This window comes from Mirounga angustirostris, unplaced genomic scaffold (genome assembly GCF_029215605.1).
Source record: "Mirounga angustirostris isolate CCGP_5_RB_7025 unplaced genomic scaffold, mMirAng1.0.hap1 SCAF_13, whole genome shotgun sequence".
Lineage (NCBI taxonomy): Eukaryota > Metazoa > Chordata > Mammalia > Carnivora > Phocidae > Mirounga > Mirounga angustirostris.
Window position 1 is genome coordinate 34,865,187 of NW_026991721.1, and position 12,585 is coordinate 34,877,771.

A 12,585-nucleotide genomic window follows, 5' to 3' on the forward strand; every position below is an offset into this window, starting at 1 on the left:
GCCTTGTACGGCCGCCTGGCAGGGCAGGGCTGGGCGGGGCGCGATGGGGAATCCCCTCTTGAGGGCGGTGGCGAGAGGCGGGGGCGGGGCGGAGTGACGAGTTGGGGGGCGGAGCCGCGGGAAAGGGGTGGAGCCGCGGGAAAGGGGTGGAACAGGGCGGGGCCGGGGGTGGGGCGTTGCCGCAGAGGGGCGGGGCGGAGCCGAGGCGCCGGTCCCGGGTGGGGGCGGGGCGAGCGCGGCGAACCTGGGAAGCCTGTCTGACCGCGCAGGTCGCACTGCCGGGTCTGCGGCGGGCCCCAAAGGGACCCCCAGCCGCTCTCCTGATGGGGCTCTGTTTTCCCTGTCCTGGGGAGACCGCGCCTCCCTCGCCGGACCTGGTGAGTAAGGCCGCGTCCCCACGTCCCCCGGTTCCCGAGTCGGCGGACCCGCGCCGCGCGCACCTGTTCTCCGGAGGGGCGCCCCGGGAGGCCCCGAGCTGTGGGCCCCGGGCCGGGCCGTTGGAAGCGGGGGCGCGGGCTGGAGAGCTTGCCGGTGGGTGTCTGGTGGCGAAGACGCGTGGAAGCGCTCCGAGGAACCTTGGGTCCGGCGTTGGGACCTGAGCCGCCGACGCCTCCGTGTCGCTCTCTCCACTTCCGTTACAAAAAATCGTCCAAAGGCGGCTCCGGGGCGTTTACCTTTCGCAGACTTGGGCGAAATTGGGAGTTGGTAGGACGCAGGCGTACGCGGACGGTGCGGTGTGGGGGCCATTCTTGGCGATGCGGTGGATGGAGTCAGGGTGCAAAAAGGATTGCTCTCTTCGTCAGCGGGGGTGTTTAATCTTCTAGGAGATGTGCGTTTTCCTGTGTCTGTACCAACTGTTTAAAGAAGGTGCTCAGTAAAGTCTCTTACACTCCTGTGCTTTATTGGATATTGTAGTAATCAGTGATTTCCCATTACTATTTCCCTCTCTTTCGAGTTCTTCCTTCTTTTAAAACAGTACGGATTTTACTTTGTAAAGGGCGTACAATTTGTAACGTTGCCACGTACAGCAAATAAAAATACCGGGTGCCCAGTATTTTTCACGTATTTAAATTAGAATTTTTCGATAAATTTTAGATAAAAAAGAATACATTTTAAAAATAGATGTGCCTCATGCAGTATTTGGGACATATTTATACTAGAAATTATTCATTGTGTAGCTGGAATTCCCACTTAGGTGGTTTGTGGTACAATTCATTTATACTTTTGTACCTTCCTATTTACAACAGTATCTTTACATTAATAGTCCTTACAGGTTGTTGCTAACAGAAGAGCTAAATTCCTCTGTTCTCCTATCTAAAAATTCGTTGAAGGAAATGAGTTGTTTCGGGAAGTACATTAACTCTTCAGCCATTTGATTATGGGTACTAAAAATGACCTGGAAGTCGATATGGGAAAGTTTACCTTGTCTTTCTTGCTACGGTTGCTTTTAAGTGTTGTTAATTTTGTTTTTATGACTGTTGAGAAAATACCAATATGCCAGCATTTTTTAAGCCCTCCCCCTCTTCCCCACAGATAAACACATGGAGCACTACTTGAATGTCACTTTATCTTTGGAGTTTATTGGGGGCCACCCTAACTAAACCAGCCACTCATCATTCCATTTCTTACCCACCATACTCTTCTTTATATTTTCTCAAAACACTTACTACTATTTAACAGACATGTATTTACTTGATTATATTTACCTGCGTCCCCTCGTTGGAATGTAAGTTCCATCTGTGTAGAAGTGTTTGTGTTTTTTCACTGCTGCATCCTCAGTACCTAGAAAAGTTCCAGAGGCATGATAGTTGCTCAGTAACTATTTGTCTGTTGAATGAATAAATGTATGTATTGTGGTATGAAAAACAAAGGAACTATTAACACAGCTGCCAAGAGAATTCTATTTACTGTCTTATATATTTAAAGAATTTATAATTTATAATTATTAATAATAGTACATGATATAAAAAGTAATATCCACCGTTTCCCAACATGGAGCGGTACCTCTTACTAATTTCCTTCAGGGCTTCCTGTCCTACAAAATGAGATTAGCTCACTTCATTGATGAACATTTCCTGAAAATACCAGGCTACTTCAAACCACGTATTTCCTTCCTTGTCTTATTAAATGTCATTTGTTTTATTATTGCCCTGACTAGCTTGTAAGCCCCTCTTTTTTTTTAAAAAAAGCAAATGAATTATTTTATAGGCCAACCTGAATATATATATGCATATATAATATGTATATGTGTCTTATGTACTTATTTGAAGATATATTGATTGGAAGAATGAAATTCAGGAAGTTGGGTATTTCATAAACATTGTAAACAGTGGCAGTCTTAGTGGGACATTTTGAACAAGTACTAAATATTTTTGTAAATTGGTTATATTATCTCTAAGATATAAATTATCCATGATAATGTTTCATTTTATTTTAAAACATTTTTTTACACATTTTCTTTAGGAAGAGAAAAGAGCAAAGCTTGCAGAGGCTGCAGAGAGAAGACAGAAGGAGGTAAGAGTAGAAATAAAATTCTGCCCATGTAGATAATTGTATACTTTATTCTAGTTATTACTAGTATCTCTAATGAAAATGGTGTCTGATAACCTGTAAATTTACATGTAATCGTTTTTCAGAATGATTTCTGTATTTCTGTAGGTTACATTAATGCATTTATATCATTTAATGCATGAAAATTACAGATGTCTTCTGTAATGTGAGATTCCCCTTTAATACCCTTCTTCCTTGGGCTACCATATGATCCAGCAATTGCACTACTGGGTATTTACCCCAAAGATACAAAAGTAGGGATCCGAAAGGGTATGTGCACCCCGATGTTTATAGCAGCAATGTCCACAATAGCCAAACTGTGGAAAGAGCCAAGATGTCCATTGACAGATGAATGGATAAAGAAGATGTGGTATATATATACAATGGAATATTATGCAGCCATCAAAAGGAATGAGATCTTGCCATTTGCAACGACGTGGATGGAACTGGAGGGTATTATGCTGAGCGAAATAAGTCAAACAGAGAAAGACATGTATCATATGACCTCACTGATATGAGGAATTCTTAATCGCAGGAAACAAACTGAGGGTTGCTGGAGTGGGGGGTGGGGTGGGAGGGATGGGGTGACTGGGTGATAGACACTGGGGAGGGTATGTGCTCTGGTAAGCGCTGTGAATTGTGCAAGACTGTTGAATCTCAGATCTGTACCTCTGAAACAAATAATGCAATGTATGTTAAGAAAAAAAAAAAAGAAGATAGCAGGAGGGGAAGAATGAAGTGGGGGAAATCAGAGGGGTGGATGAACCATGAGAGATGATGGACTCTGAAAAACAAACTGAGGGTTCTAGAGGGGAGAGGGGTGGGAGGATGGGTTAGCCTGGTGATGGGTATTGAGGGCACGTTCTGCATGGAGCACTGGGTGTTATGCACAAACAATGAATCATGGAACACTACATCTAAAACTGATGATGTAATGTATGGGGATTAACATAACAATAAAAAATAATAATAAAAAAAAAGAAAAAGAAAAAAAATACCCTTCTTCCTTGGGATAATATGACGATGCCTTATAAAACACTGACAGATGTGAAATTTAAGGAAAAAATACCCAATGAAAAAATGATAATATGTTTCATATAAAGCCATTGTAGAAATAGTCTAGTTCTTTATAACCAAAGATAAAACCCCTCACCTCCAAAGAAAAACCTAAAAAGCAACAGATGCCTTTTGGATACCAAATACTGATTTTTGTTGTTTTTCTGTACCACTTAATAAATTTTCTAAAGGCTGCATCCCGGGGCATTCTGGATGTTCGGTCTGTGGAAGAAAAAAGAAAGAAAAAGGAAAAAATAGAAAAACAAATGGCTGAATCTGGGCCCCCACCAAAAGGTGGGCTTAGGGTAAGTATTAAAATTTACTTAAGGTTTAATTTACCTGGAGTTTTTAAAAACTTCAGTAGCAGTCTGTTCGATAATTTCCTCTTGCAATGGATTATCAGGAAATTTTGAATTAATTTAAAAACATGAATAATAGATATTGGAAGAAGTGCCAATTTATTTGGACATTCCAATATTCATTGTAATAGATTTGCCTTCTTTTTCCCAAAAGGAAAAAAGATTGTTTTTCCTGATTATCTTAACGCTATGTCTTAGTACTTTATATAATTAATATTAATATATAGGAAACTTAATATGAGGAATATAAAGAACATAAAAATCACCCCAAGTCATTTTGACAGGCATCATTTTTAATATCCATTATACATTAATCTTACTAAATTGGATTACACTATGGATTCTTTTTTTTTAATATAACCTACATTTTTTCACTCAGTGATTTGAAGTTTTTGAGCTTTCCATTGTCACTCATTATCATAGTTAAGTAAATGTCAATTTGGATAATAGGGTGTATGGGAGGGTAAGTGTGATACATGTACCTCCCACCTCCCAATGTAGCAATTGCAGTTCTTGACACGGGAAATATAATGATAGACAAGTTAAACAGGTCCCTGAACGTGGGGAGCTTTACAGGCTGCAGGACTATAAAGGTTCTATTTTACTTGTTAAAACTCAATAAAATAATTGTCCAGATATTAAGATTTTATTCTTTGGTCCATTTTTAAAGGAAATAAATTTCTTAAGTATATTTGTGAAAAGACAGTGTCCTGAATTTCAGTTGTTTATATTTAACTTGTCAATGATTTATTAGCACTTATTTAGCTGATTTACTGGCTTCTCAATTTGTTTTTTTAATTTTTAATTTTTTTAAGTCTAGTTAATACACAATGTTACCTTAGTTTCAGGTGTACCACATAGTGATGCAGCTTCTCAATACGTTTTGCTATGCTCACTTCAAGTGTAGCTACCCTCTGTCACCATACAACACTATCACTATCACAATACTTTTTTTTTTTTTTGCTTCTAAAACTATATATAAACTATATATAAAAAAACATACATGTATATATCCTCCTAACCTGTGGGGCAGGCCATTTAGGAGCCTCCTGATCAGAGGTGATTCTGGCTCAGGAATATCACATAGGGATAAGATTTATCTGTGTGTATTTCACCATTGTATATTCATCTAATTTTGTTTAATAAAGGAAATTAAGAGAAAACAAATTTTTTATCATTAATTTTTAACAATGTGTAGAATAATTGGTTTCAATGTTAAGGTAAATAACTGTGACCTTTGTGCTTATATTTTTTTATATGCCTCCACAATAGAATAGAATAAATCTGTAAAGTAAAACGGTTGATACAAAGCCAAATATTTATCAGAAATATAGATGTTTAATTATTCCACTAAGATATAGGTCTGTGCCACCAGGTTTACTTAATAGAAGGTTCTCAAAAACAAACAAAAAATTATGAAAATTAAATTGTAGGACTGGAAATGATGCTGAGTTTCAGTGTTTTCATAATAGAAGAAATGGAGGGACTGTGCGACAATCAAAATCACATATAATGTTGTAAGAAAAAGATACTTTATATGTAGCCAGAATTAAGAGGGTACTTATTTGACATATTCTAAACTAACAAATTTCACATTAGCTTTTAAACTCTAGGAAAGAAAGCAGCTTTCTTAATTAAACCTGAAACATAGCCTGAAGCCTATAGATTAGAAATAAATTAGGCCATGTACTGCTTCTGATCCCTTCAGAAGTGCTCAGAATAAAATCATCCCAATTTTAAATTTAGTACCTATTTTCTTTGTGTACTGTTCTTACAAGAAAGCTCTCTGGATCCACTAATAAAAATCACCCTCAAGGCCATCAAAGTTGGACAGTGGCTCATTCTTAGAAACCACACCTGTTACACACTGTGTCATTTTCCCTTGGAATATGCCTAATCACTTCTACCATTAATACACTAGCTTTAAGGGATGTCCTCCTTTCTCCTTGACCCATCTGCATAGATCATCAAAAGCATACAGTGAAGTTCAAAATCAATTTTTAGAGGCTCAGAGCTAACAGAAGGGGGAACATAAGACAGAGTGTGACTTTAATTTTCAAACCCCTTGGCCTAGGGTCCTTTAAAGACTGCTGCCGGGCCTGTTCTGCAGGCTAGCCTGGAGGGTCCTATTATGTAGCTAGATTCTTCCCAACTGGACTCCATAGACTGAGGAAAACATGTCCTTTCCCTGTCTTCATGAACTCCACATACTCATCTCCTGACTAGCTCTGCCTAGGATAATTGGCATTGGCAATGCTCACTATCTTCTGGAAAGGCAGCCTTATTTTTTATCTTTTTAATTTCTTTTTATTGATACACAATGTTACATTAGTTTCAGGTATACAACATAGTGATCCACAAGTCTATACACTATGCTGTGCTCACCACAAGTGTAGCTACCATCTGTCACCATACAGCCCTATTACAGTACCATCGACTGTATTCTCCAAGCTCTACCTTTTTTCCCCATGACTTATCATTCCATAATTGGAAGCCTGTATCTCCCACTACCCTTCACCCATTTTGCCCATCCTCCCACCCCCTCCCCACCAGCAACCATCAGTTTGTCTCTGTATTTATGACTCTGTTTCTGCTTTTTAATTTTTTTTGTTTTGTCTTTCTCTGTCTGACTTATTTCACTTAGCGTAATACTAATTCCATCCATGTTGTTGCAAATGGCAAGATCTCATCCTTTTTTTATAATGGCTGAGTAATAGTCCGCATTGTGTGTGGGGGAAGGGCACACACAGCACATTTTATCCATTCATCTAGCGATGGACACTTAGATTGCTTTCATATCTTGGTTATTGTAAAGAGTGTTGCAGTAAACATACAGGTGCATAGATCTCTTCAAATTAGTGTTTTCATTTTCTTTGGGTGAATACCCAGTAGTGGAATTACTGGATCATATGTTATTTCATTTTTAATTTTTTGAGGGATGCCCCCCATACTGTCTTCCACCGTGGCAAGGCTTATTTTAAGAGGTGAGTGTGATGCTGGCATCCGGGTGCACACTAATACCAGTACAGGATATAACAGTACAGGACTAATGGCAGACCTCTCGGGCAGTGGCTCTCAACCCTGGCTGCATGGTAGGATCTCAGGAGGAACTTCCTAACAAGGTTGACTCTTGGGTCCCACCTCATACCAATCAGAATCTCTGAGAGTGGAGTTTAGTCATCAAGACTCTTTTGAGCCCCTCAAGGTAGCCTAAGCCAAACCAGATTGAGAATCACTACTCTAGTGTCTTCAGAGATATATTGTGGGAAATAAGAGTCCTATGTTTAAAAAAAATCTATTTTAAAATCCTGGATCCCATCTTGTATCCTGAATCCTTTTCTTAGAGATTAAAAAAGGCACAGTGTTCAAGTCTCTAAGAGGTCCTAAAATAAACAAAAGCAACTTTACTTGGATTAACCCTGAATTTTCAAAACTTAAATACAGATTTTAAAAAAATATGTAACACCCAATAAAATTCCTTGGATGTACATGAAAACCACTGCTCAAGAGACTGGTAAATACCTGGTACCATCCCAGGGGCTCTTTTCAGAATTTACTACTGCAGATTTGATAGAGTTGATTGAATAGAACAACAAAGTTTCTCAGGTCAAGCAAGGAAAAGACTTTGCCAAACCATTGCTTAATTTCTGCTAGTTCTTGCCTCCCTGCCTCAAACAAGAATTCCTCTATTTTTATTTTATAGGTTTCATTGTTTTTATTTTGTGGTGTTTTGTTTTATTTTTCCTGAACTGATTATTGGATATTTGGGATTTAGCCACCCATTAATCTGCCCAGATATTTTGTTTTACTTCTTTATGTTTTTAAACAATCATATGTCTTATTTCAGAAGTTTGACCATATTGTAAAATTATACTTCTCACTGCCACACACAGAAATCATTTTGCATTTGTATAGCCCACATTCCTATTTTTGTTCACAAGGATATTTTCACATAACTTTAAAAAAATTTACTTTTTCCCCATATATTTTTATCTTTTCTAGTGGACAGTTTCATAAGCATAACATGAGTGGAAAAGTCTACTGCCAATAACTAATATCTGCAATCAAGTGGACGTCCTCAGCTTACTTTCTTCTCTGAATAAACGAAGATTCAGACTTTGCAATTTGAGTGCCATGAAATGCAGTCAGTGCTTTTTCAATATTGATATACTGAAAATGCTTTTGATTTTCAAACTTAGAAAATGCCAGACCTTTCATTAAATACTTATTTTCTTATATTTGCTCTTCTGCAGGCAGTAGGCAATTTGCCATTTTTTAGTAGTTAAAACATGGACCTAAATAGTGAATAAATATATATCGCATGTAAAAAGTCTGCATACATCTCAGACATTAAAATTTGCCATTGTATTTTCTCTCCTTTATAAAATGACCTCGCAGTCTATAGTTTTCTGCTTAGCCTTGTATCTCTTTATTTCATTATCTGTGAAGGCTTTCGCTTAAACTTATGGACTTTGTGCCTTTAAACTGGTCATCAGGGAAAATTTTGAAAAATCATTTGAAGGGCTTATGTGAAGGAACAATGTAAATTTTTATAACTTGCTAAGTAATGAAAATTTGTAGAAAATTATGAATTTCTCCTTATTTATTTTCTATTTCTGTGGCTTATAAAATTAACATTTGGTGTTTTACATTGCAATAAATTTGTTTTTTTGCTTGCTGAATCTAAAATTATATATTAGTAGTACCATCAGAGGGCAGTGATGTACTATTACACAATATCAGATTCAGCTCTAAAGATCTTTGTAGAAACGGAATGAATTAAACTAAGAATCTGGATGGGCTATACTGAGTAGTAGTATATTTGTCCAAATTTCACAGGTGTTTTTATTCTTTTATATTTATTAAAGAATGATCATAAGATTTGTACAGATATGAAATTGCCAATGCAAATGTGAATGTATTGAAATAGAAACATGTAGGTACTGTATTTTAAAAGGTCTACTTTAAACATAAAAATACTATGAGGTAATTCTATGGGATTCAGAGTCATAAATTTTTCAGATTTGTGTTTATTAGTAACATGAGTTTATAGCATTTTTGTTTTTTGAGTGTTTCTAGTATATAATAAGCTAAAATAGAAGAATTGCTGTATCTTTTAATTTGGTTGCTCTTTTGGATGACAGGGCCACAATCTGAGTCCTAAATTAGAATTCATACATAGTAAGTGCCAATAGGAATTATAAATTAAATAGACCAGCTCACTTGATTTACAAAAAGAAAATCAAGCCATTATTGTGCTCATCCTTCCCACAAGACTTACGTCATATAGCAGTATATTGTATATGTTAATTTTAAAGAGTTTGAACTCTAAGTCTTGACTCTTGATTGGAAAAATTACTTTTTTCTATTGTGGTATAAAATAGTTTATGAATATCCAGTCGAGACATACATTTATACAGGCTCAATTTTCTTCATCCTTTAGAAGATTAGTGGTATTTTTGTTCACAAAGGATAGTGAAATCATTAAATTGTATTATAGAAATAAAATTCTTGACTTTATGAACATGATTAATTTTTCCAAGGCAGAAAGGAAAAAAGATCCTCAATAGCTGAATAGATATAGAACCAGAGCATATTATCCTTGAACTGTGCAAATCCTTTCTTCTGCTTTAATATAGAAAGAATAATTTTATCTGTACTACATCTTAAGAATTACAGCTTGGGTTGGTGTAAACAAAGGTTTATATCCAGGGGATAATGCCCTATTTCTAATGGAGTTTATATCCAAATACCATGCTTATTTACTATTGAACCATGAATGATTTGGTGGTGTATTGCCTTCTGGGAACAATGGGATATGCTGCTCCAGCCAATCATGCATGGCCTGCCTCCATGGGTTATAATCAGCTTTCCCCAAAACCACATGGGATACATGGGCTAAGTGATAATACTAAAACGTTAAGAGTAGTTTTAGGAAGGGGAAGGGAAAAGAGGAGATGAGATGCTTGGTAAGAAACTAGTAAGTGACTACTTAAAAAAAAATTGTACATAGACATCCAAGCATCTCCCTCATCAAGTTATGAATCAGTTCCTGATGGAAACCTTAACTTGGAACCAATTTCCCATAAATCATAATTTAAATAGGAAAACATGGTGTAATGCTTAATATGTCACCCAAACCCTCCAACAAATTACTAAAATATAACTGAAACAGTAAAATACATATTTGTTAACTATCATGTTAAGATGTAAAATGCTAAAACTACTGCTTCTTAATTCTAATCATCAAACTAATATGACTGGTAACAAAAAGTTGTATATTATCACACAGCCCCTTTGTTGACATGCTGCATGTTTTTTTTTAAACATCTATATGTGCTGCTATGGTTCCACCGATTGTATTTGGAATGTAATTAATAGTTTTCACACACATGGTTTGTTATAAATCTGTATTGCCTTATGCGGACACAAATATACATTTTTCCTATATAAAAATTGACTTTGGCCATCTCTTTAACAAAATTTTATCTTTACTATGTATTAAATAATTAGAACTTGGGTAAATGGTTAAGGAAACCATGACACTTTCATCTCTTTGGGATGAATGAGAACAACAGAGCTAAAGGCTATTGGTATGATCATAAAATCCCTGAATTTATAGCAAGGCATGCTTCTTTTTCTATACTCAAAAGGAGGAATGATATTGTTAGTGTCCTGTTTTCTAGAGAGAGAGCAAAATAATATAAAGGTTCTAGCTATCATCCTTGATACCCCAGGAGAATTGATGTCAGCTTTGAATTTTCCTTTTCTCCTCCAACAGTTCAACTTGTTTATCTTCACTAAGAATTATCCTGTGCCCTTTGAAGAAAAAGTAACTTGTCAGTTTTAGTTTCAAATAATATCTGCATAAATAGGTCAGTAAGAGACAGGTAGGTAGATAGGCATCCCTATCTGTGTTGACATTTAAGGTGTGCGGTGTTTTTTTTAACATTTTCAAACAAGCATCTCAAATTCCCATGACCACATGTGCTTTAAGTTGATTCAAATGTGGCTCCATAGCCATTTTCTTTGACATTCTCAAAAGCCACTAAGAAGGCATTTGTGTATTTCACAGACTTTGAACGAGTTTTGGGTTGATTCAGAGAGATTTGTTTCAACAACTCAAACAGTTTAACTTTCTCATATGACATAACTTTTTATTATCCTGTTCTCCTTATTCTAGATATGTTTCATCTTGCAAATATTGCCTCTAAATATGATTATTATTGTCTGAGAACTGAATATTCATAAATTACTTGACCTGGATATGACACTTTATTATATCCCTGATTGTATTGCCTATTTTTATAGCACCATACTTAAGTTTCAAATTAATGTCCTCTAGTCACAGACAGGTTTGAGCCCACTTAGCACTTTCAACATTTTCAAACATACCTCAAATGGAACAGATTAATTTTGCACACAGACTGACTCTTTCTAGGCTATTTTTCTGAAATCTGTTTTGTCACATAAATCAGAAGTCCAGTTATCCTAACTCCTTACTCTACCTAATTCCTAAGGTGCTCTTTTCTCATTTTACATTTCTCAGATAGCTAGGTTATAAGTAACAGACATACTTAAAGTAGGTTAAAAAATACCATGCATCTCATGTAGACAATTCTTAAGTACACACAAATCTGTAGAACTAATGAGTTTGGAAAGGTTCCAGAATACTAAATATATGAAAATGTCATTTCTATTTCTATATGCAAGTAATAAATCTTAAAATTAAGCTATGGTGAGCACTGTGAATTGTGCAAGACTGTTGAATCACAGATCTGTACCTCTGAAACAAATAATACATTATATGTTAAAAAAAAAAAGATAGCAGGAGGGGAAGAATGAAGGGGGGAAATCGGAGGGGGAGACGAACCATGAGAGACGATAGACTCTGAGAAACAAACTGAGGATTCTAGAGGGGAGGGGGGTGGGAGGATGGGTTAGCCTGCTGATGGGTATTAAAGAGGGCACGTTCTGCATGGAGCACTGGGTGTTATACGCAAACAATGAATCATGGAACACTACATCAAAAACTAATGATGTAATGTATGGTGATTAACATAACAATAATTAAAAAAACAATAATTTCAATGATAGTATCACATAGAATAAAATACTTAGGAGAAAGGAAGTAAAAGATCTGAACTAAAACCTACAAAGCACAGTTGAGAAGTTAAAAAAAAAATCTAAATGGTTGGGACCATAGCATGTTTATGGCAAAAGGTATTTTGCAAATGTGATTCAGTTAATGCCCTTAAAATGGGGGAGATTTTATATTGTATTATCTAGGTGGACCCAATCTAATCACATGGATCCTTAAAAGCAGAAAATCTTTCCAACCTGTGGTTCCAAAGAGATGTGAATAAACAAGTATCATTGAGATACCATATTGCTGGCTTTGAAGACAGAGGAAGGACATGAGCCAAGGAAATCAGGCAGCCTCTAGAAAGCGGAAAAAGCAAAGAAACGGATTCTCTCCTAGGCTCCTCAGAAGAGATCACAGTCCTGCTGACATCTTGATTTTAGCCCAGTGAAACCATCTCAAATTTCTCACCTATGAATCTATAACAATAAATTTGTGTTGTTTAAGCCACTAAGTTTCTGGTAATTTGGTACATTA

The 12,585-nt window shown here is 36.6% G+C and overlaps 1 protein-coding gene across 1 annotated transcript; it reads left to right on the forward strand.

The window, feature by feature from the left end:
- Positions 1-201: 201 nt before the first annotated feature.
- SVIP (small VCP interacting protein) lies at positions 202-8,763 on the forward strand. The gene is made up of 4 exons (XM_045894003.3): positions 202-377; positions 2,464-2,514; positions 3,798-3,911; positions 7,968-8,763. The coding sequence occupies exons 1-4, from the start codon at positions 324-326 to the stop codon at positions 7,980-7,982; spliced, it is 234 nt and encodes a 77-aa protein (XP_045749959.1). The 5' UTR covers positions 202-323; the 3' UTR covers positions 7,983-8,763.
- Positions 8,764-12,585: the final 3,822 nt, after the last annotated feature.